Source organism: Calypte anna, chromosome 2 (genome assembly GCF_003957555.1).
Source record: "Calypte anna isolate BGI_N300 chromosome 2, bCalAnn1_v1.p, whole genome shotgun sequence".
NCBI lineage: Eukaryota > Metazoa > Chordata > Aves > Apodiformes > Trochilidae > Calypte > Calypte anna.
This window is the reverse complement of record NC_044245.1, coordinates 15,973,920-15,997,183: the sequence shown is the minus strand read 5'-3', so window position 1 is coordinate 15,997,183 and position 23,264 is coordinate 15,973,920. Positions and strand designations below refer to the sequence as shown.

At 45.2% G+C, this 23,264-nt stretch overlaps 1 protein-coding gene across 4 annotated transcripts in view; it reads left to right on the top strand.

The window, feature by feature from the left end:
* Window positions 1-5,314: 5,314 nt before the first annotated feature.
* JCAD (junctional cadherin 5 associated) overlaps window positions 5,315-23,264 on the top strand; it is a 31,662-nt gene continuing 13,712 nt past the window's right edge. For 2 of the 4 annotated variants that reach the window (XM_030444092.1, XM_030444091.1), the window contains exons 1-2: window positions 5,386-5,477; window positions 17,811-18,169. In XM_030444092.1, the coding sequence (XP_030299952.1) occupies window positions 17,871-18,169 (299 nt within the window). In that variant the 5' untranslated portion in view covers window positions 5,386-5,477; window positions 17,811-17,870. Of the gene's footprint in view, window positions 5,478-17,810; window positions 18,170-23,264 lie in introns of all 4 variants that reach the window. The other 2 variants (XM_030444093.1, XM_030444094.1) reach the window with 2 other exon arrangements.

The window sequence follows — 23,264 nt, the reverse complement described above, 5'->3', positions numbered from 1 at the left end:
GCAGGGATTAGAGTTCTCTAGAGTAGTAAACAACCAAATTTTTTAAACTAGGAAAAATAGGACAGATCCAGCACAAATATGTTTTGCTGCCATGCAACTATTCTCCTTTTTACTTCACCTGCTTTTGGGGATGGCCCTCTCCATCTCTAGTCCCAGCACTTTGCTGGGAGACCAGATGCAGCTCCTAATCCTTCTCAAGAGCTTGTTGGCTAAAGGACTATACAAATATTTTGGTCAGGAAATTCTCCTGCAAAATGAGACCTAACTTTTCTGTACCTGGGCTGGGAGACAGGGGTAATTACTGGGATAACTTCCCATCTCTCCTGGGTGTTATGGTGAGAAACTCATTAATATTTGCTGAGTACCCAGAGCCAAGTCCTCGAATGAAAAGCTGAAAGGATTATTTTAACAATACTTAACACTTCAAAAAGTGCAAAGCAAACTTCAAAAGTTTTGGGAGTGCTACCTAATTTTCCCTAATGTAAAACAGGAAAATTCTGAATGGTAATTTGTGTGCCACACCTCAAACTTTTCAGTAGTCTTTGCAATGTTCAGGTGTCTTCACACACAGTATACATTCATACTTCCTCTATGTTAACTATTCTTTTATTTTTAAACTATTTTTCCCTCATTTTTTTCTCCCTCCATCACACTTTCATGTTGTCATAGTTTAGGACTCTGATGCACATCTAGCAGAGATGACATCTGAGTCCTTACATTGAAGGAAAATATTCTCCATTAGTGCACTGACTATTACTCCTCCTCAGCAGCCTGTGGCCCATCACCTTGCACATACACAAGTGCTGTGCATTAAGTCATTCTCACAGAATGGTCACCACCCAGCATCCTGAGCTACTTCCCTCTAGTCAATACAGGCCTGTACCCATCCCACCTGCTTCTTTGGGATGTGATGAAGTAGTTCAAGAACTTCATCCCCAAACACCAGGTCAAGATACAGCTAAAGAAGCACCAAAAATAATGGCAAATGAAGAAGTCCCCTCTCCATGGCAATTCTTAGTGTTTCCCTTGATGTAGCTATAAAACATCTGAAGCTCCTCTACTTCAAAGTAAAAAGAGGTGCCAGTTCTATAAACAGGTGATTACCAGCAGGATGGGTAACGTGATGTGTTTTCTTGCAAAAGGCTAATAGCTTTTTGGTTTATGACTAGCATCTGTTCTAGAAAAGTTTAATATATCATGGCTGCAACATGCCATATAGGACAGACAAGAGGAGTAAATAAGCACAGATTTAATAGCACATCTGTGGCTGGTTAGTTATGGTAAACTTCAGGTATGTGGTGATTTCAGCATATGTTCCTAAATATAATCCCAGCAACAGCAACAGGAGCTCAGACAAAACCTGTTACAGTCTTTCAGGGAGTAATTAATGCACCTTTGAACCATGCCAAGTTACAAAGAAATCTGCTTGATTTCAATGTAAAAAACACTAATGCAGGGTCACCCCCAGAAATGAGGTTCCAACCCTGCAACAAGTTTGGTAGGAACAGCAGGAAAGCTGTGGTCCCAAGCAGCAACGCTGATGATGGGACATAAAACTTAAACAGAAGACTCCTGATCAGGGAGGTTTTAAGGCCAGAGAGGATTATAAAGGTGTAAACCAGCAATAACTTGCACGGAGCAGAGCAGGACTTCCCATTCACTCATCACACAGCAATGGCATGCAGCAGTGCTGCTGCTGAGGAGCTGGCTGGTGTGCAGCATGCCTGTGTGCTTTTCCTTTTCCCTCCCCAGTGCATTAATTCATCTGTATTTCCCCCATCTGGCCTCTCTCTCTCCTGTTTGTGTTTCTTTTTTCCATGATTTCTGCCCATAATAGCCACTCTCCCAGACTTCAGGCGCTGCTCTTCATCTCCTGAGGAGTTGAGCCTCAACATTCCCTGCTTGACCAGGCACATGAACCTGCTTGACCACCTTCCATGGGACACTGATCTGAACCAGACTGCTGTGACACGGGGGCAGTTTTACTGCTTGCTGGGTCCATGCAACCCGTCCATGGTCCTGTCCAGATACCTGCTTCTGCTACACACAGCCATCACTGACTTTTGATTTGTGGTTTCTTTGCCCTTGTCCTTGCTCTCTGCAAGCCACGTGAAGCAGAGGTACAATAACAATAACTCTCTCCTCTGTTGCCCTATCATGTCACCCTGCCCCATCACACTGATTTTCACACATCTCAGGAGTTTTCAGTGGCAGGGCAGAGGCTTTTGTGCTCTTTTCCACAAATACCATTTGTACACTTCACTCACAGCTGCATTAAGTGCTTCCAGTCTTTTCAAGGTTGAAACACTAAGCTGAAGAATCTCTGACTATGGTCTCCTTCTCCAGAAAGACACAGGAGAGGGATGTCTCCACAGGTGGCAATAAGACTATGGGCTTTGCAGAAGAGCAGTGCTCCATCAGTCATACACATTTAGTCTGCCTACCCAAAAGCAGCATTGCTTTCTTGCCTCCTCTGCTTTGCTTCATCTTTGTCTTGCTCCTGGCATTCATGGTCTGTATTGCAGGAGTCACCTGAGGCCACAGCCCTATTAATCTGGGCACAGAGCTAAAACAAAACCAGAAGAAACATCTGCCTGAAGAGTTTCCTCTTTAACAAGCAGAGGGCAAGATGCAGTAGGACCAAAGGTAGTCCCTGATAGGTGTGCTGCAGGTGAGGAGCACAGTGTTCAGACTTCTCAAATCACAGACTGATGGCTTCATGCATTACACCAGCCCTCTGGGCAATCTCACTCAGACATGACGTGGGGCTGCCTGGCATCATTGGTCATTAATTTTAAATCCAGACTGAGAAATTCTTCAGATTGCCTCAAAAATCATGCAATTTGCTTTCTGGGGTCTGACCATGAAGCTGTGTTCAGCTCAGGTTTTCAAGGCTTTTCTCTGTAACAGCAGAGCTAGAAGCACAACTTCTTATGAGGAAAGCTGTTCTCAACTCAGGGCCCTTTCACTTCACTCAGGGGAAATCTTCAGTGACTCCAAACAAGTCTGCAGAGATGTCTCCTTCCAAGGGCTGTTCCTCCCTTTGCAGCCCATCAAGTGTTCTCAGAAGACCTGTAGCAAAAAATACCCCCAAGTGCAGAGATGCAGTGCTGAGGTCTTCTGTCCCCTGTGCTTTATTGTACTTCCCACAGGCTATTAACCTGCTGAAGACAAAAGACATCCCTTTCCTCCACCTTGACACTGTTTAGTAAATGATCCAGATTTCTTTGCTGGGAGTGGCAGCTCCAACCTGAGCCCCCCTCTTCCCATCCCCTAAAGCCAGTGCAGCTGCAGCTTTCCCAATGGAGAGCCAAGAGCTCTAGCAGCAAGTACCTGCTCTGTTCAGTGCATTGTAATTAACGAACAAGGAGCAAGAGTTTTTTGGCTTGGGAAGCAGGGACAAAAACAGGACTGTCTCCTACAACCAAGCAGAGCAAACAGCTCAGACCTGCTGCCATGCAGATGAGAAAATCATCCTATATTTTTTTTCATACAAGACAGTAGAGGCAGGTATTTAAAAAAACCACAATTCCCAATTTGCCTGCCAGAGTCAACACATTTAAATAGTAAACGGTAACCTGTGCCAGCATAGATTCCTTGATGGAAACCCATGCTATCATCATACCCGAAGAAGCTGTTCTGTGACAAAACCTAAACTTTCTACTTACTAACTCTGTCAGCTACAAGGCTTTACTATAGCAAAATAGTGGGGTTTCCCAACCAGCAAGGCCATGGAGAACTCTGCAAGTATCCTGCAGGGATGGGGTGTAAGGTGCATGTCTGGGGTCCTGCTGGAGGTCCCCCTGCCACCAATAGCATTGCCCTTGCTGAATGCTTCATGTGTCAGTGGCTGCAGGCTCAGAGCCTCACTTCTGGAAGACAAAAGAAGATGTTAGGAAAACAGGTCAATGACAATTACTCCCAACACCTTATGAAACCAGGGCACCAGGAAACCTGTACCCAGTTCTGGGCTATCCTGCAGACTTCTTCTGTGACCTTGGACTCATCATGTAACTTCACTGCCCTTGTTTTCCTGCTATTAACTAGAGCACATATTAAATAGGACTTAATTTATGAACATGTGTAAAGCACTTTGATAGCCTACGGTAAAAGTCAATTAAGACATGGCGAGCAGTTGATGGGCCCAAGCAATTGCTGAAGTAAATGATTCACAAACACATTATTTTTGAGAGTATTGTTAGACCAAAACAGATTTTCACCTGTTTTTAGAGGCTGAACAAATGATGGGAAAGGAAAGAGAGAGGTCAGGAAACAGGCAACCAGAAATGCTACAAAAATGCTTGTGGATGTCACAGTAAAAACCATGGCAAGGACAACCCCTTTGGGTGCACGGCCAGTCGCCAGCAGGCACAGCAAGCTTTGAAAGGGAGTCCTCTGGTCCCTCTCCCTCCCTGATGTACCCCAGTCTTCCCTTCTGAATATTTTCATTGTGCTGAGAAAGCTGATGTCTCTCTTCTCAGCTGAGCTGTGGGCAGAGCTCAGCTGCAGAAAGAGTGGGCAGGAGGTACCAAGTGTTCAACTTCTCAGAGAAAAGTTGTGTTCTGAAAGAGGTGCTGCTGCCAGGTGGGCTCCTGGCTCAGGCATTTCAGGGTTACCCCCTCTGTAAGTATGCACTGCAGCTGGACAGGTCACCAACCTGTCCTTTTCAATTAAGTGCCATGAGAACAGGCCTGTGATGGGTGGGCTTAGGTGCTTGAAGCTAACAAGACTTTTCAGGGCTTGTCTTTCATTAGCTTGAAAGTGCTTCACCAATGTTTCATTGCCAGTGCAGGACATCAGCTCCCCAGTCATAAAATCACAGAATGGTTTGGGTTGGAAGGGACTTCAAAGATCATCAAGTTCCCATGCCCCTGCCTTGGGCAGAGACACCTCCCACTATACCAGGTTGCCCCAAACCCCATCTAACCTGACCTTGAACACTCCCAGGGAGGGGGCATCCACAACTTCTTTAGGCAGCCTGGGTCAGTGTCTCACCACCTTACAGTAAAGAATTTCCTCCAAGGGTCCAATCTAAATCTACCCCCTTTCAGTCTAAAACCTCTCCCCCACGTCCTATCACCCCACACCCTTGCAAAAAGACCTCCACCGCCCCCTCAGCTTTCCTGTAGCCCCTTCAGGTACTGAAAGGCAGCTGGAAGATCTCGCCGGAGCCGCCTTCTCTCCAGACTGAACAGCCCCACAGCACAAGCCAGCGTGTTTACAGGGACGGATTAAAGGACGGTCGGACCTCGGGAAAACCACGATAAATCTGCTCCGGAGAGGACAAGAAGTCGCCCACGGGAGGGGCGGGGGGAGGCGGGACAGGGAGAGGGGAGAGGAGGGGCGGAACCGCCCCCTCCCCTCGTCCCGTCCCGCCTCCCCCCGCCCTCGGGCTCGGCGCCTCCCGGCTGCCGCGGCAGCTGAGCGCGGCGGCCCCAGCCGCCACCCGAGGGGTCTTGCGGAAGGCACCCGGAGAGGTGAGTCCCGGCTGGTCGTGGAGGGGGTTTTAGGCAGCTGGAGAAGCCGGAGGGAGGACGAGTCGGGGCGGGCGGGGTGCTCGGAGGTGTCCCATGGAGGGCAGCGATGAGCGGGGGGCACATCCCTCGCCTCTCTATCTCTGCTCCGGCCGTTTTGCACCTGCTGGTTCCTCTGTGTCCCCCGTCTCTCGAGGGGCTTTCTGCCCACATCCTCAGCCTCACCCAGGCTCCCCGGGCAGCTCGCTTTGAGCAGGAGTCTCGGGGAAGACGATGTGTGCCCGTCGCTGGAGCCTCTCACCTTATTTTAGCGCCTGTCACTGCGGTCCCCTGCGCCTGGGACATGGGCACCGGCTGCCGCTCGTGCCCGTTGTCACCGGCCAGGATGTGGCATCAGGGTCTGAAACATCAGCTGCCTACCCTCTTGGTGTTTATTCCGATGTTTACACAGCAGTCACATAGATCTTGGGGGTTACTTCTTTTTTGGTGGGTGTTTTAAACCGTGTGCTGTTGCAGAGACAAAAAAAAGCTGTTATGTCAGAAGGAGATCGGCGCTGCTCTGTCATTTCATAATTGCCTCAGAGTTACAAATCATGGCCTTAGTCCATTCTTGGATCAGTTCCAAAGGACTCTTGCATCTATTTGTCATTTTTTGTCATTTTTTTTTCTTCCTTTTTGTCAAGAGTTGAGAATAATGGCTTTTTTTGTGGCTTGGAACCTACATGTTAAGCTACTCCAGACTATGTCTTTAAGTGAAAATACGATGTAACTGTTCTGAGTAGTCACTCTGATCCGCATAGTTAGGACATTAAATCTTGGCTAATGACAATGAGAATTGTGTCCTGCCGAAAAGTATTCAGCTTCACTTCTTTGTTACTTTAAAAGTTCTGATTCTGCCCAGAAATGATGTTGCTGTTTGTGGGTAACAGACACATGGAAAATAGCAACCTTCCAGCTTCAAACTAAAGAATATCAGATTAAGGACTGATATCAGAAGGGCTCTGCAGTTCAGAGATACAGCCACTGTGACAACCTCTATTTGTGACAGCACTCTAGCCCTACCTTACTACCCTCTTGCAGTTCTACCCCTCACCTTGGAACCACTTGGAGGAAAAAAGGTGTGGTCCTGCCAGCTATTCCCTTTGCCAAGGATGCTGAGGGCAGTAGGAGTCCTGAGGAGGGTTGCTGCCTCAGGGCAGATAAGCTGAGCAGGGCCATCCTCCTCAAGGCAGGATGCTCTCCTAAGGAGTGCCAACAGGGCATCTTGTAATATCAACTAAACTACCAGCTTAATCTGTTGTTTCAAAGTCTGGCCCACTTCTGCATCCTCCTTTCCTAGGATGATGTTAAGGACTACTCCATACTGCAACGTGCATGTGCCAGTTCTTGTAAAAGATGGATCTTTTGGAGTCTGCTGGGCTGTGTGTATTAAGTGGCATATTACAGTACTATATTGTTCTTTAGATGCGTAATTTCACTGAACTCTTATGACCTAAAAAGCACACAAAAAATAAACAAGGGCATATTGTTCTGTGGGAAGGATGCAGAAAATTCTGCTACCCTAGGCGTTAGTTAGGGAAAGATTGCTTTTAAGTGTTTCTCCTGATTTCCAGAGGCATGACATGGTCCATGTGAGTTTGGTTTTTGCCAAGCAGGCTTTTTTTTGGAAGGTGAGGCATTCTGAACTTCTCAGTCACCTTGGAAATAGTTACGAGTGCAAAGCAAAGTCCTGCCCAAATCTTCTCTTCTAATTAATTTGGCTGGAGGCCATCCTAATTAACCTTGAGGGAGTTCAGGGGTGGGAGAGCTTGGTATGAAACGATTGTTCTCCTGTAATTTGCTGTTCACAATGTGTTGACCAAGCCATGATCTGCATCTCTGAAATCCTCTGGGTCTCTTGCTGAAGCCATTACACCGGTTTATTTGTTTTTTAACAGATGTTGTTTTCCACTTCATGACTGGAAAGGGTTATCTCACCTTCTGCATCCTTTTTATTATGCTTTGTTTCAAGAGCCAGTGGACTTGGGCTTGCTGGGGAAGCTTACTCACCAGTTCCAGTGATGAGGGAAGGGGTTGGTCAGCCTTTCAGCAGTCTTGATACAATTGTTAAGGTTTCTATGTGAACCAATGGCATCTTTTTGCATTTAACTAGAGATAAGTGTCGTTCTTCTGGTATTGGAAGTGCCTGGACAGAATAAAAAGCAGCAGCAGCTTCTTTGTTGCCCTGGTGTATTACAGGATATTAATAGAATTTGTCAACCATCTTGGACCATCTCAAATGGTAGGGCAAGGGAAGGGGTTTTTAAATCTGAGCTAGTAAAAAAAAAAGGAAAACGTTAAAAGCTGAGTCCTACTTTCTGGAAGTGCCAAGGGTATCCTTCAAGTCACCAAGTGTGTCACGAAGGGGGAAAAATTAGCAGCCATTCCTGAAATTGTAGGATAGTCCGTCTTCCCCCATCCTGATGATGGCTTTCCACCTTGTTGATCCAGGGTCTCACTGGTGCTCAGGAGCTGGGCCAGCTTTCCCCAGCCCAGGTTTACCTTGCAGCAGCAGCCCTGCCCAGCACACACAGTGCCTCAGCAGCACAGCAGCGCTTGCGTGCAGCCTTCTCAAGTGTCTGTCTTATTTTTTTCTACACTAATGCATACAAATGTTACTTTGGCATTTATTTTCTGGTAGAGCAAGGGGTCGGGGGGAAATCCTGCTGAGACTACAAGGCAGGACACACTGATTCAAGAAAGAAAGATCAAAGGCATCTATAATACAGGAAGAAGCAGAGGGTCAATCCAGAAGAGAGGGCATTTGATTATACATACAAGGGTAATGTTAAAAGGATAACAACACAGGAGAGGATAGTAATGTCTGAAAATGAGTAAACAAACAGATGTGTAAGACTATGCTGAGAATTTATTTACTCCAGCAGACACAATCCTTATCTCTGTGAAAGAGAAGACCACACCAACCTTGACATGCCTCTGCTCCTGGCCATTTGTGAGCGGGAGAAAGTGTTTGTTTATGGATCTCTCCTCCTTGAGTCCTGGCCTGATGGGCTGTCCTGTCCTGCTGTGATTAGTAGGATGCTAATGTGTGTAATCCTTTTGATCACAGAGCCCTGGCTCTATAAGTCATGTCACTGTCACCTCAAAGAAGTTCAACTATGTGATAGATCCCTTATTAAAAAATTGTACTTTGAAAGGTTTAATACAGTTATTATTCAGGTACTTTTTTTTTCTCTTTTTGGTTTGTACAGATGGAGAGCTTTTCCATTAACAAAATGCAAGCAATAATAATGATCCATGTAACCCTATTGTGGGAGTATCTGATTAGCACTTTGCCCATAGGTATTTTAGGTGGGATGGTTAGCTTTAACATCTTGATTTTAAGATGTGGGCAGCAAGTGTGATTCCATGTGCTTTGTTCTACCAGCATGGATTCCTCTATACAAAAGTGTTGTAAACAGCACAGAAACATTTATCTGAGTCATAAAAAATATCCTCTTCTGCAGTTTCTTTTTGGGAGGGAAAGAGTTGATTAATTATGCTTTGTTTAATAAATGTACTATTTTGTTCTTCTCTTGTGACAAACAAAAGCTGTCATTTGAGGAAATACACCATATGCTGCCAATTGGTCTAAGGACTGGTTATATCTGGAGCACAGAGTAGCAGTGAGTGCTCTTTTAACAATTGCTCCTTCTCTGAAAAAAATCTGGACCGATTTCAGTGGAGTAATGTGCTGCTCTGTCATCAGTGGAAGCAAGCTGTTGACATTTTGAAAACCAGCTAATATGAACAGTGGTATCTGTGCATGCTTGGACATTTCCTCTCTTCCTTTTATGCCTTTACTTCTTTTTGGCTGCTTTTGAGTCACAGTGAATCAGTGCTCCCTCAGAGCTGGATTGGTCTGTGGCAAATTTCAAAATCAACCTTATTTCAGATCCAGACTCCCATCTATGCACTGTCAGACACACATTTCAGCATTGTGTGAACCCAGTACTCAAACACCCACATTACTTTAAAGGGTTTAGCTCTCTACCATTTTTTTCATGGCAAATCTGGAAAGGCAGACTTTGAAATGTGACCTGAAACATCCTAACAAACCTGGCTATCAGCCTATGGAGAAAAGCCATCACTAGCTAAGGTCTCCCGCAGGAGATGCTCTATGCTCTCTCTCATGCCACAGTGGGTTTGCTGATGCATCTGTAATGGTGAGATACAAGACAGGAATAACCACCTTCCAAGAGTTAATAAACTTTACATCTCACTCCTCTCCTCCTCCCCACTTCCTGATTTTTTTTGGAGACACATCATATCATTAATTTATTCTCTGGCATGGTGCATCAGTGGAGGACATTTTGCTCAAAGAATGCAGAGAGGATGTGAGCTGTAATTTTCACTGTCAGTGCATCTCTATGTTAGAGAAAAATTGTGAACTTCCCTGCCCTTAGGTAACAAGGGTTAAACACAGAAATGCACGTATTTATTTTTAATTTCTCTGAGATGAATGGGAGTGACTGGTCTGAGAAGACATGCAGACCCAACATAAAGTTGGCTTATCTTCCAGCAATGACTTTAACATGTCTTCTTCCCATCTAGTCAGCATAGATGACTACTAGTGCATTGGTACTGCTGCTACTACTACTGCACTACTAATGCTAGTGCATTTAGCACCAGCAGCTTTGCAGCCCTCAGTATGGTGTTGGCTTTAACAGGAACTTTCTTGAAGCTTTGCCTGGAGTTTGTCTTGATCTGATAAGAGTCCTTTGGTCAGGACGCTGTTCCAGTGCCTCCACTCAGCTCATCTGCTCAGGATCCTTCAGTATGTAATGTGTTTCTGTCTCTGTGTCTCTCCCATCCCTGGCGGAGAGGTAAGGTTTCTGTTCCTACAAAGGGATGATTGCCTTCTTGCCAGGCCTCCCTGCCCTCAGTATTCCCTCACTGAGTCCCTTCAATGCAGAGTATGTCAGGACAGGGGGTTGCAGGGTAAGTCATTGATGAAACTGTGTGATTCAGTGTTTTTTCTGCTTTGGACAGCCATAGCGGGGGCAAAGCCACATTGTAATTCAGGTGAGGTGGCTGTTCTTAAGACTGAGGATCTTGCACATAAGAGCTTTGATTTTCTTAGAAATTGATGTAAAACACAAACAAAGCAATATATTTTTTGGAGGGAAGGAGACAGGGACTGTCAAAACGTTTAGTTTCTATCCCAAATCCCTTGGTTGAGGCAGGGTCTGTTTCATTTGCACCATTCTTGACAAGTCTTTATTTAGCTTGTTCCTGAAAAGCTCTATTGATGCAGATTCACAGCCTCACAGGGTAAACAGCAGTTCACTATCATCATGGCTAGACAGTTCCTCCTTATACCAAACCCAAACCTGCTGTGTGCTAAGCCAGTCCCTTCAGTTTTCTACATCCACAGGGAGGAGGAGAAGATGATCACTGCCTTTTAGTAGCCTGACATATTAAAACTTGTTAGCATCTCTCATTCTCTCACCCATGTTCCTCCTCCCTTTTCTTTCAACTAATCAAGACCACTTTTTGTACCCTCTTCTCCAGGGGTCACACTTCCTAAACTTCTATCATCCTTGTAAACAAGTGACAGGGAGCAGCATCTTGCTTGAAGTAGGACCCAAAACTGGGCACAGAGCTGAAAGGGGTAATGAGCCTCACATGCAATACTCGTTGTCGTGAATCTCCAGGTATATTTGCCTGTGTGTACCAAGCCATTCACCACTCTTGATGTCTTCTGTCTTTGCACTCCTAACCCCAGAGACTCTTTTGCCATGCTGGTCCATTTTGCACTTTTGAATTGCATCCTTCTTCAGTGTGGTGCTTTACACCTGCCTGTATTGAATCTCAGCCATTCATTTCAGACTACATCTCTAATTTATTAAGATTTTATTCTAATTGTAATCCCTGGAAAATGCTCACAGCACTCCCTACAGATTTGTAATTGTAATCTTTATTCTGATTTACAAGTCATTAATGGAAATACTGAATAGAGCAAGTCCCCAGGCACAGCCCTTATGTGTCTTTTCAGGTTGATGTTGAGGTTGCTAACTAGTCCTTGAGTACAGATTTGAAACATTTGTATACTCAAATTGTGTTCACCAGATTTGCATATAAGACTATATCACATGCTTCCATCAAAAGCTTTCCTTATTCTGATGTGTGACTTCTACTGCTTTTCCTCCCTAGTCGCTATGCTCCCAACTCTGTCAAAGAAAAAAATTAAATTGATTAGTCTTAATTTGTTTTTGACAAGTCTGTGTTTTCTGTTTTCTCATGATCTTATTACGTGGGAGTAGATGCAGCTGCAACGCAGAGCAGGGAGCAGAGAGCTGGAAATGCCACTGCTCCTCCTGGATCGCACACTTGCTCCCTCCTGCTCCACAGGAGGGATAAATCCACACCTGCTATAAGTGGGTTGAATAATAATCTGTCTGAGTCGATATCAAAGCTGTGATGTTTGGTCTACGATACCTCAGATCTGTCTCCTTCCCTCTTTTGTTTGAAGTTAGATTGTACATTTGCACTTCACCCATTCTTTGAAAATTTCTAGGAGGTATTTACTCATGGTTTGGAGGCTAGTTCCCTACTCCTTACTCCTAGCCTATGCTTAATTAAGCCCTGCCGAATCAAACACATTAAAATTATATTAATATTCTCTGACCTCTTTTTCTTATGTTCTAGACTATCTTTGTGTTAAATAGCTAGTATTTGATCACAGTGAACATTACTGTTGAAGGCTCTCCAAGCCCGTGACTTTTATCTTTCCCAATGGAGCATGTTTCTGCAAGTCAGTCAATGTTGTGATGGTTGTTTCCACAGCAGAGGACAGGGGCACAATGTGCCGGGTCTGCTGCAGACACAGCAGTCTGCTGTTTATGGTCCCATCTGATTTTATTGTCCCCAAAATAGATGAAATTATCAAGGTAAAAGCTTGATTTCATGTGTTTGTTTTTTATAAACTGTCTCATATGCATACATGCAAAACCAGAGTGAGGAAACAGGAGCAGTTACGATGGCCAAGGACTTAGGTATTCTCCTGGGATGTAGCTCAGGGTTATATTTAGGCTGAGCAAGTAGTACCATCTGGTATTAAAACTTCTTCTACAAGAACCTGTTTTCCATTGCTGTAGTCTGTCAGGCTTTTATCACTTGATCACAGACTTTCAGGTTGTGTCTCTCAGGCTAAATTAATTTTAATATCTTCAGGTAAACCAATTCAACCATTTCCAAGGAAAAAAAAAAAAAGGAGGGGGGAGGGAGGGAGAATGGAGAAGAGAAGGAATATTGTTTTGCCCACATTAAAAAAGGGAAAGAAAAAAAATCCTCCAGCTGTTTGAGAGCTGCAGTGCCATCATGTTCAGGAACAGGATCTATGGTGACAAGGCTGGGAAACGTCTGCGCATGTTCTCAGCAATCTTGTCTCTGTTCCGAGCCGCTCCATTTTCTGAAGATTTTCCCCCCACGTCCATCACCAATCCCTGGAAGAGACGCCAGCTGAGGACTGGTCAGGAGAAGCTGTAAGGGGTGCAGGAGGGCAGGTTGGTGGGCTACGTGGTGGTGGGCTGTGTGGGAGGAGTGGCTGGACTGGTGGGACCAAGAGGTGGGAAGGCAGGGAAGGGATTCCGGGGTGGCAAGAAGTAGGTGGCAATGGGGGTGGTAATGGCAGGGCTGGGCAGTGGGATATGGGGGCCAGGGGGGCACGGTGGTGAGGAGTTAACAGATGTGAACAGGATACAGGGCTGTCTGTACAAAAGTATTGGTATTGGATTAGGTGGCCAGAGAGATGGAGTAGTCAAGTTTCTGCAACCAGTTATCTGGCTCTTCCCATGTCGTCTTCTCTTCCCAGCTTGCCACCCCTCAGCTGAGGTGCAGGGGCACCAGGTTGATGCAGCAGTTGCTTTGAATGTATCTAGTTCACTTTTAAGGCTTAGTGCTTTAAAAAACCAGGTTGTAGGCACTTCAGACTGAGCGCCTAGAATGGAGAGCACTGCTTTCACTTTACTCTGGCTGCATAAATACTTCTGTCTGGCACATGTCTGATATGTAATGAGAGTAATGTCACCCAGATGTGAGTGAAGATAAGCTAGTTTAATGTGTGACCCATCTAGATAATATGTTTTGTAATTCAGATGCCTGTTAGTAACTAAGTCTTCAGAACAATGTTTGGATAGCTGCTGTAGATAAAGCCAGGGTAGACCAGACTAGCCTTACTTAGCCTGTACATCAACCGAGGCAGAAGTCCTGCAGAATTCTGTAGCCTGAAGTCATGTAATTACAGACTGCAGCAGCTCTTGTGTCTATGCAGGGTGCCTTAATTTTGGCAGTTCATGATGTTTGTATGCTTCATTTTGCAGTATGAATCATGTTCCTTCCAAGTTTTTCTTTAAAGTTATACAGAATCATTCACTTACAAAAATGTTTAAAATAGTTCTGTAGAGGTGAACAGGGAGAATCATTCACAAGAAGGGCTTCAGGTGTCATAATCAAACAGTTAAAGGGTTGACACCTTCCACTTTATTTCAAGTAGTGGAAAGCAGGAGAGATGTAACAGAGAGTAGCCAAGGCTAAATTTTCAGTCATTTCTGGTCTCCCATCCACCACATGGGTGCTGTGCCAGAATACTCTCTGGAATCAGAGCTGAGGAAGGAGCATGCTGGTGGGCTGCTTGAAGCACCATGCAGGGTGCAAGCCATTTCAGAGCATGGAGGTAGGAGGTGCCACTGCTATAAGTGTTGGCCTTCATCATGGCTGGTACCAGTCACTTGGGAAGTCCCTGCCACTGAAAAAACTGCAGATAAAGGCAGGCTATCAACAGAAACAACTGCATTTCCTCCACTGAGAATGGGTTCCAGAAGGATTCCAGAAGAAATTCTAGCACCATATTTCTTCAGGGTGTCTCTCAGGAGAATTTGAGGCTTTTCTCAAGGAAGGGATGAGATTCCCAATTTTGGACCCCAAGCTGAGGTGCTCTGATGACGTTTCCATCTGGTGGTCCCATTGTGTCCTCTTGCCAAGGCTGTGAGTCCCCATTGTGTCCATGTAGACGGGGGCTGATGCCGATTTCCGCCGTTCATCTTGAGCTTGTTTCTTTGCATCTGAGAGTGCTGCTGAGAAGTTTCCAGAGAAAAGCTTGGCCCCTGTTTCCAGGGTAATGCAGAACGGTACCGGCTGACGGGGACAAGTCGGAAACGCTGGCAAGATAGCAGGCATCCTCAGGAAGCAAACCCTATCAGAAAGCACTGATGTCATTGGCAAACAAAACAAATGAGCACTGGAAAAACAAACTGTTTTCCAGTGTTGTTAATCTGTCCTCAAATTAGAAGCTCTGTACAGTCTTTACTCTTTGGCCCAGTCTGACAGATGATTATTCATAAGACAGCACTGCAGCAAGTTTTGTTACTCCTGCCAATCCAATTCCTTCGATTTAATTTTTTGGATGTATTTATCTAAAGGAGGGTGGAAAGATCGTCCTAGCACCGCAGCTAGGTTTGGAAAGCTGGCCAGCATCTTTGTGGACTTTGGGTGATGACATGGTTGATGTCCTGCAGGCCTTGCTCAGGCAGGGCTTCCAGCTTCCCTGCCCCTGGCCAGGTCTGATGTGGGGGGACAGTACCTCCCCATGACTTCTGTGCAGCCCTTTGAGGCACGTGTCTTGACAGTGTCCCAGCTAGCAGCCACCCACCACCACTGCCACCAGCTCCTAGGAGCTTGTGCTGTGGGGACAGAGCATTTCTCCATGTTGTAGGTCTGGGGAGAGCTCATCAGGAGCTTGGTGCTGAGGGCACTGTGGCAGGCAAAGAGGTCTGCGCTTCTCCGCCTTGTTTGTTCCCACTGTGGAGCTGTGATGGTCTCAGTGATAGCATCCTGCTCCCAGATGGGCCTTCCCACCTCCCATAGCACCGCGGGGTTTTACCTTCCAGACGTGATAAGTTTGCAGAGCCAGAGGAGACAGTTGCACCAGTTTCTCATGGTGCATTTCCACCCCTGTGCTCCTCACCACCGGTGCCAAAAGGAGGATCAGAGTAAACCCCACAGGCTGAGATTTCTTGCCCAGTTGCCTTTGATATGGCACCATGGCTGCAGCAGAGAGAGGGTTAAGCTGCTCTCCAAGCCAGTCTGACAATAATAGCAGGAAGGGCACATTTCTTCCTTGCACCTGCAAGCACTCTGATGGGCTTTCTGCTGTTTATGGTGGTCACATTGGATCTTTCTCTTCTCAGGCTGAGCAGCTCTAGCAGCCAGCTGTTCCCCTTGCTCTGCTGGTACCTGGCTCCTTGCACCATCCAGGGTGGTGGGTGGATGGAAAATCAGCCTTTTAGGTCAGCATTCAAAAATAATCTATGAAGCCTTCCCTTCCTTCCAAAAGGGAAGGGTCCTGCTCCTCCCTGCTGTCTGCCTCCTTGTACTTACTGCTGGCTTGCTTACTCAGAGCAGTCACTGGGAATTCGGAGTTCTGTTCTAGCAAGGGATACTCCTAAAATATCTTCGGCACAGAGCTTTAGTTCTCTGTTTTTAGAGGGTGTGTAGTGTTACATGTGTGAAAAGGGAAGAGATTTATTAAGCTCTAGAGACAAACCGGTTTAAATGCTCAGCAGGCTCTCAGGCTGAAAAGCCACTTCTGCAGCGTTCCAAGTTACCAGTTAAATTGTGGCTCTGCATAAAATTGTGCATATTTTTCCACACTGCAGGCTGACCTCGGGCAAGTACCATGGCTGCTGTGGTTACAGGGCAGAGGGGCTGAGAGGTCCCTGCATGCCCAGGAGCTGCCCCACCAGGCTGGTCCTGAGCTTCTGGCTGGACTGGCTCCACAGTCTGCAGAGCATCCAGAAGACAGGGCGGGAGCAGAAAATGGATGGGGCACTGAATAGGCAAAAAAGTGGCCATAATATATGGAGTGCTGCACCACAGAAACTGGTTTATATTCTAAACCGACACATCAACTTTTTTGTGTATGTAGCCTGAGAGATTTAGTACTAATAAACGTGCAGCAGCCATCTTGGTAGTTGTTCCATCTCATGTAAATTATTGTAAACAACAGGAAACAGAGTTCTCCCTTTCTTCTTGCCCAAGAAGATCATTAGAGACCAGTGTATAAAATGCACTTGCTTGTCATGATCTTTCCAGAGATGATCTCACTGCCAATGCTGGGCCCCTGTCCCTCAGGTAGGCTTGCTGCTGCTAAGGACACACAGTACTGTAACAGCACACAGTAATTTAACAAGCATGTTGAATTAAGTCTTCATGCAGGAGAATCATCTTGAGTGTTCTATGTTTTACATAACAAACCTTTCTATGTATTTCACTTCTTTTTTATCCACCTTTAAAAAAAAAATGTTTTCTTCACAGGGTTCAAGCAAGGAAGGACGTATCAGAATGAATCTGTTGTTGTGCACAGCAATATATATTACCTTCTACTTGTTTTAAAACTCTGGAAGAATGGGCATTCTGTAATTGCCATAATAAGCTGTGAGAGTGGTATAGACAACAGAGATCAGTTCCGGTCAACTAATTCAGTTTGCTGGATCTTTACTTAAGTCAGTGCAGAACTGAGGGTGCTTACTGGGAAGAAAAATCTTGACTGTCCCTTATCTTGGAAATCACTGAGTTGCAATAGACATGGGCATCTCAGGTTGTTTCCAGTCATTTTACACAGTTGAAGTGTGCTATAAAAATAAAGCATAGTTGAAATCCTAGGTTTTGTATTATTGTAGTTGAGGATTACTGATTTCCAGCAGGCCAATGCAGGTCAAAAAGAAAGTAATCTGTAAAAAGGACTGTTTAGCTTGGGTATTGCATGACATTACCTGGGTTTCTTATGTAGTTTCATAATCCATTTTTGTTCCCATGCATATTTTGCCCTTGCTCATATGAATATTTCTTTCTTAATTGGAATATACAGAGCTATAGGGAGAGGCATATTGCCTGTACTCCACTCTTTCCTCCTGCAGCAACTTCATAACTGGAGAAAAATTGTTTTTTAAGGAAATGGGAGATTCAGGTTGTGGCCTTACCTCCTGGTAAGGCAAAGATTTTTCTGAGATCACAGTGAAATATGAATGCTGCAATCACCAGTGAATTCTACAGTGAAATGGACTGAGTCAGCAGCAGTGCAGCATCTGCTGGTTGGCTGAGCACATGGAGGTGTATTGTCTGGGGAAGGTCAGCACATGATTCATCAGCATCTGCATGCACTTTGCTTCATCTGTTTTATTATAAAGGTGGAAAACTGAGGCCGGGGGATAAGATTTTTAGCTTCAGCAGCCTACCAGCTGATACAAGATATCTTTCCTTGTTTAAAGTGGCCTTCTGTTTGGTTTTGTTTTCCAGTGATGGGTCCTGCTGGGAAGAGCTTTCTGATGGCACAGCTGTGAGTGAAACCAGCACAATATGTTCAGTGTCGAGGACCTTCTGATTTCTCATGGATACAAATTGACAAAAAATCCCCCTGTTTCACATGAGAATAGATATGATGGATACCGGCATGAAATCACGGGGAACAGATCCGCTCAGAGAACGCTGAATGGGTTTGAGGCAGAATCAAGAGCTGGAGCTTACAGCAAGAAACCTCTGGTAAAAATCAACTCGAGCAGCACTGAAAGCAGCCATGGGAGCCAAGGGAGGCAAGCAGGTCCTGGTTACCACCATGACCTTCAGGGTTTGTCCACTTTTCATACTTCAGAAGGGGGGTAAGTTTCAGCATCATGCCATGGCTTTGCTTTCTCTTCCTTTTGGTCTTGATAGATAACTAAGCATGATTCTAACCCTTGAGACCACCTTCCTATGATCTTTTCCTGCTCCCATACTAGAGACCATTTCCATGCACAGTAAACCCCCACAAAGCAGTGGCACATGTGTTAATTTTCTTCTGGAGTGAGGCCTTTGAGAATGTCAGTGTGATGGGAGGTAGCTAAAGTCTGGGAAAATTTAATTTACTAATATGGTCTGAATCTGAAAGGTCTTTCTGATGAGCCTAGAAAAGTTCAGTCCAAGTACAGTAAAATAAAAAAAGGGGGAACAGTTCTTTTCTTTAGTCTTAGAAAACTGAACAGAGCTTCTGCCATGTACATGCCCTGAGTTTTGCTGTAGATACAGCCATGTGCAGCTCTCACTGCGTGATCCTACATGCACTGAGGACTTTTGTGGTTCTTTAAGACCACTCTTGTGGAGTAAACATGAGATGATTCCTTGTGTTTCTTTTTAAAACAGCTCAAAGCCAGTGGAAGCTCTTGTCGTCACTTCATCAAACCTGCTTGTACACCCATGGCTTACTTAAGACAGAGTACGTGCGTGCTGGGGCCGGGCAGGAAGAGCTGTGTGTACACACCACAGCTCAGCCATTGTTCTGTGGCTATTTGAGTGCTGCAGATGAACAAAGGAAAGGGGCTAGAGCAGGACTGGAAGCCAGCCCAAATGTGATGATGGTTTACAAGGAAAAGCCCCTTCCTCCTGCTGAACGGGCTTGAAACTGAAAGCAGGGCAGAACAGCCTTGAGAGGTTGCCCTCTTAGACCTTCAGTAACTATGTGTGGCAAAGGCAAGTGTCCTCTGACTGCTGGGCTCATCTACTCTTTTTCTTCATATCTCTTCCCCTTGCAATCCTGTCTGCCTGGAGTAGGAATGGCTCTTGCTTGTGAGCAAGGATAACCGGTGGGAAGAGATGTCAGCCCTGTAAAGCAGTCCTAGGGCAGCAAGTCCCAGCTGCAGTGAAGGTTCCACATGGAACCATCCCTTCTAGAGAGCAAAGTACACAACATGTAAATGCATCTCAAAATGCAAGAGGTGAAACCTGCCCATCTACAGTATAGTTATATATTTATTACAGTTATATATTTATTTATTATACTATTATTTTATATACTATTTATTATAGTTATATATTATTCCCACAAAATAGGAAACGCAGACCTGGAAATGGCTTTGTCACACTTTTACAAAAATAGAAGTCTCTTCTTACTGTTATTGTTACAGCAGAAACTCCAGTTCCCAGTGGAGGGAACTGGCAATTGACAATTCTTGCTAGGCACTAGCAGCTATGAACAAGGGAAAAGCTTTGTGTGAGCCATCCCTTCCTTGTCCTCCTGGGTGTGCAGAGTACCTCAACATGGCCGCTGTCCCGCTGGTACAGGAAGGGAGGAGCAGCTGTCTGGGACAGAGCCAGGAGAGCTCTCTGCACCTGCAGTGCTGGAGCACCTGTGTTTTGGCTGCTTGGTGACAACAGGGTAACAGTCCCCCTCCAGACCCACTCCCATGCCTTGGAGGAGCACCCAAGGCTCAGGGCTGCCACACAAGCATGAGCTGCTCTAGGAAAGAAGACAGAGGTGTTTTGTCAGGGCCCCTTTGTGGTGTTCTGGCCTGCTGAGGCCAGGCCCTAGTGAACTTTGATTTTGCTGTCCAGTTTCTGGACTGTCCCAGGAAATAGGTTGGTTCCTGGTACTTAGGCTGGGACAGAAACTGTCTGCTGTGGACTTAGGGGCCATTTGGGCCTGAAGAGAAGATAACCCCACTGATTTTTGGGCATCTTAGGCTTGCTGCAGCCATCTCCTGATGCTGCCTTTCCAGTGCAGCACAGTAGCAGGAGAGGGCTGGACAAGGCAGTGTGTGTCCCAGCTGCCTTCACAGAGCTTGACCAGCTCCATGGCAAGGTGAAGCATGACACAGTCTCCTCAGACAGGGAATTATCCACACCACATCCTTGCTCAGACCACTGATGCAGAGAAGGCACTAATTGCTCTCCAAACACCACAGAAGTAAGTAACATTGCTCACCTCGTTCCTGCCTTCACAAATGTGTGTGCAGGGCTCAGAGTTCTTGATGACAGAGGGGATGATGCTGTTGTCTACACTCATTGGGATTGTTCTGTAGATCAAACCTTACTGAGGAGGAGCAGAGAGGCATCACAACTGCTGTGGGTGCAGATCACCGCCTGCTGCTGCTGCTTGTGAGGAGGGAGTGAGGGCCCAGCAGAGCAGGGAAGTGATTTTTTGCTCCATCCCAGCTTTTCAGGCAAAATGTGGGGGAGCAGATGGCAAGAGGGCTGTTATGGCTGTGCTTGCTTAACTGAGCATTAGCAGGCCACAGAGTGAAGTTTTGAAAGAGTAGACAAGGAAAAAGAAGCGGAAAAGTTGACCCTATGAGTGGAGATGAGAGGGTTCAGAGAAGCCTCCTCTTTCCCTTCTGAGTGGAAAGAAGAGGCACTATGCTTAGCTGTTTGTGTGGGGAAAACTATGTTGGTAGATCACAAATCTAGAGATAAGTATATAACATCATTTATAAGAACACCTACTTTAAAATTAGAGCAGTGTCCTGGCGTTTGCCAGTGCTGGGTGTCAGAAGTGTGTATGTGAGGATAAGTTCTCAAAACAGAACAGAAGCTGCCAGTGTCCAGAACAGCCCTCTGAAAATATTCCTCTCTTGCTGCCAAATCCTGAACATTTCTTAACAGCGCCTCCTCATTGGGAACAAAGTCTGCCCAATGCCTGCAGCTCACACACCCTGAGCTACTGGGTACCTGTAACTGGCAGCCAGAAACAGGGACAGGAACTCCCTAGATAACCCTACAGTGGCCACTTTCTGCAGGGTTTTTGACTACAAAGTCTGTGCCACACTCCCTCGCTTCTGGCACCTCTATGTGCATCACGCAAGGTTGTGCTGGTCCAGTGCCCACTGCCCAGGGAACTGGGCAGCTTCAACCCATTACTTTGAGAGTGGCAGCTCTGTGAAATGCAGTCATGCAGCCAGCACAGAGCTGACTGATTGCCTCACTTCTTGCAAAGGCCTAAATTTCATAGCAACTATCAATAGTTTGGATTTTTAAAACAGTTTGAACTGGATTGATTTTATATCAAATCAGTTCAAAACACTTTATGACAGCACATGTAATATTCATTAAAATCAGGCGTGTTAGGAAGGAGTTCATAATGTTCAATCTACCTCCTTGGTCCCATGGGACCCCTCTGTCCCTGGCATTTAAATTTTCCCAGTTGGTCCCATGGGACTGATTCATCCTTGGCACCTCTCCCAGCTGGGATGCACTTGCAAGCTGCTGTCTCTGGGTGTGCATTGTAGAGTGAGACAAATTGCACTGCTGCTAAGACAGACAGTATGGTCTCTTAATTTGTAATACCTCACGGATGCAAAGAGTGCAGCCTGACTGGTATTGACCATTCAGAAATATTGCATTGCTGAAGCTGAAGTGAAGCATTTTAAATTTGAGGTGGCTTTTGGATGTTCTTCCTCCCCACCACTTCATTGACTGCAAGACCCAAAAGTGTCATATATCCTGGAAGGAGGTGCTTTCTGCTGCCTTCGTGGCCACACGAGGTGTGGTTGTGCTGTGCTGCCTCACTGCCTTCTGCCTGTCTGCCATGACTGCTGTATGCAGGTGCTGTTCTCCATCCTTGGGAGAGAAGAGTCTTCAGGCTGGAGCTAAGCTGGAGTCTTGTGGAGCCCACAATACAGACTCTGTAACCACCTCTAGTGCCTGAGATAGAGATGATAGTGTCCTCCTTGTGAACAGATAATAGAAAAGATCAGGTTTAAAATGCTCTAAATACCTCCTTTTAAGTGTCTTTTCTACACTCGCATTGCAACGATGACATAGTGTAGGTCACAGTGGTTTGTATCATGTTCAGAAATATATGACCAGAGCCCAGTTATTAATCTTTAAAAATAAATCTAATCTTTTAAACAGCTTTTAATAAATGGAGGAACTTCCTTTCTGTAACTGAAGCTGCCCTACCTTAGGGCTAATTTACTTTAATTAATGTCTGAGCTTGGATTTTTTTTGTTTCAAAAAAAATCAAACAACTAAACAAAACTCTTCTGTTTTAGTGGTTTCCTAGGAAAGAGTCGAGTAATGCTTCCTTCTCTATTCCTGATTTCCTATTAAATCCTTTAAGCCAGTTCCATTCCTGTGCTGTTAGTTGGATTGTTGCAAATCTCACTATTGTTGTCTACCATACCTCCCTCCCCAGTGTTTTTATAGTTGAGTTGATAAGAATTTGAGATTACTTTGGTTTGGGGTTTTTTAATGGTGAATTAAGCTTTGCAACAGCGTCTCTGGAAATGTAAAGATAAAGATTTTTAGATGCTTTTCCAAAAGACTTGCTACCACTGAAGCAGGAATCATCTCAGGGAAGTCTGATGGCCTGCACCGAGCAAGATGTCAAACTGAATAATCATAACAGAGTCTGATGGTCTTGGAATCTGTGACTCTGTTTTTTCTGCATTTTCTGCAGATCCTTTTATGATGATGACTATAATCAAACAGAAAGAGCAATCTGTATATTCCCTCCTCACTATTGCTAAACCCTGTTTCCTCCCTTGTTTTGTAAATGCAGATACAAAGCAGCATAGGGATGCAATGAAAAGGAAGATTTGATAACCTCAGGAGAATGCAGCATTTGTTCAGTTTCCACTTGCAGAGGTTCATGGAAATATTTGTCATTATTCCCATTAAATTCCAATATAGGAGGTGTCCTGTTATATATCATTGATTAATAAAGACATCTATTACTTCCTGGGGTTCAGTGATTGAACTGTCCTTTGTACTTCAGAGTCAGAACAGTTTGTTCAGATGTTAAGCCTCAATCCAGTTGAATTAATCTGAACAAGATGCTCCTTATCCCAGTTTGTTTTTTAAACTTTTATAATCATAGGAGAAGTTAATGTACACACAAGAAAATTGCTGTGGACCTGGATTGCTCAGTTTTCATTCCAAGTTTTGAACTGTATTATTGTTTTCACAAACTACTATTTGAATAGATCATTGTTTTTAGTGAGA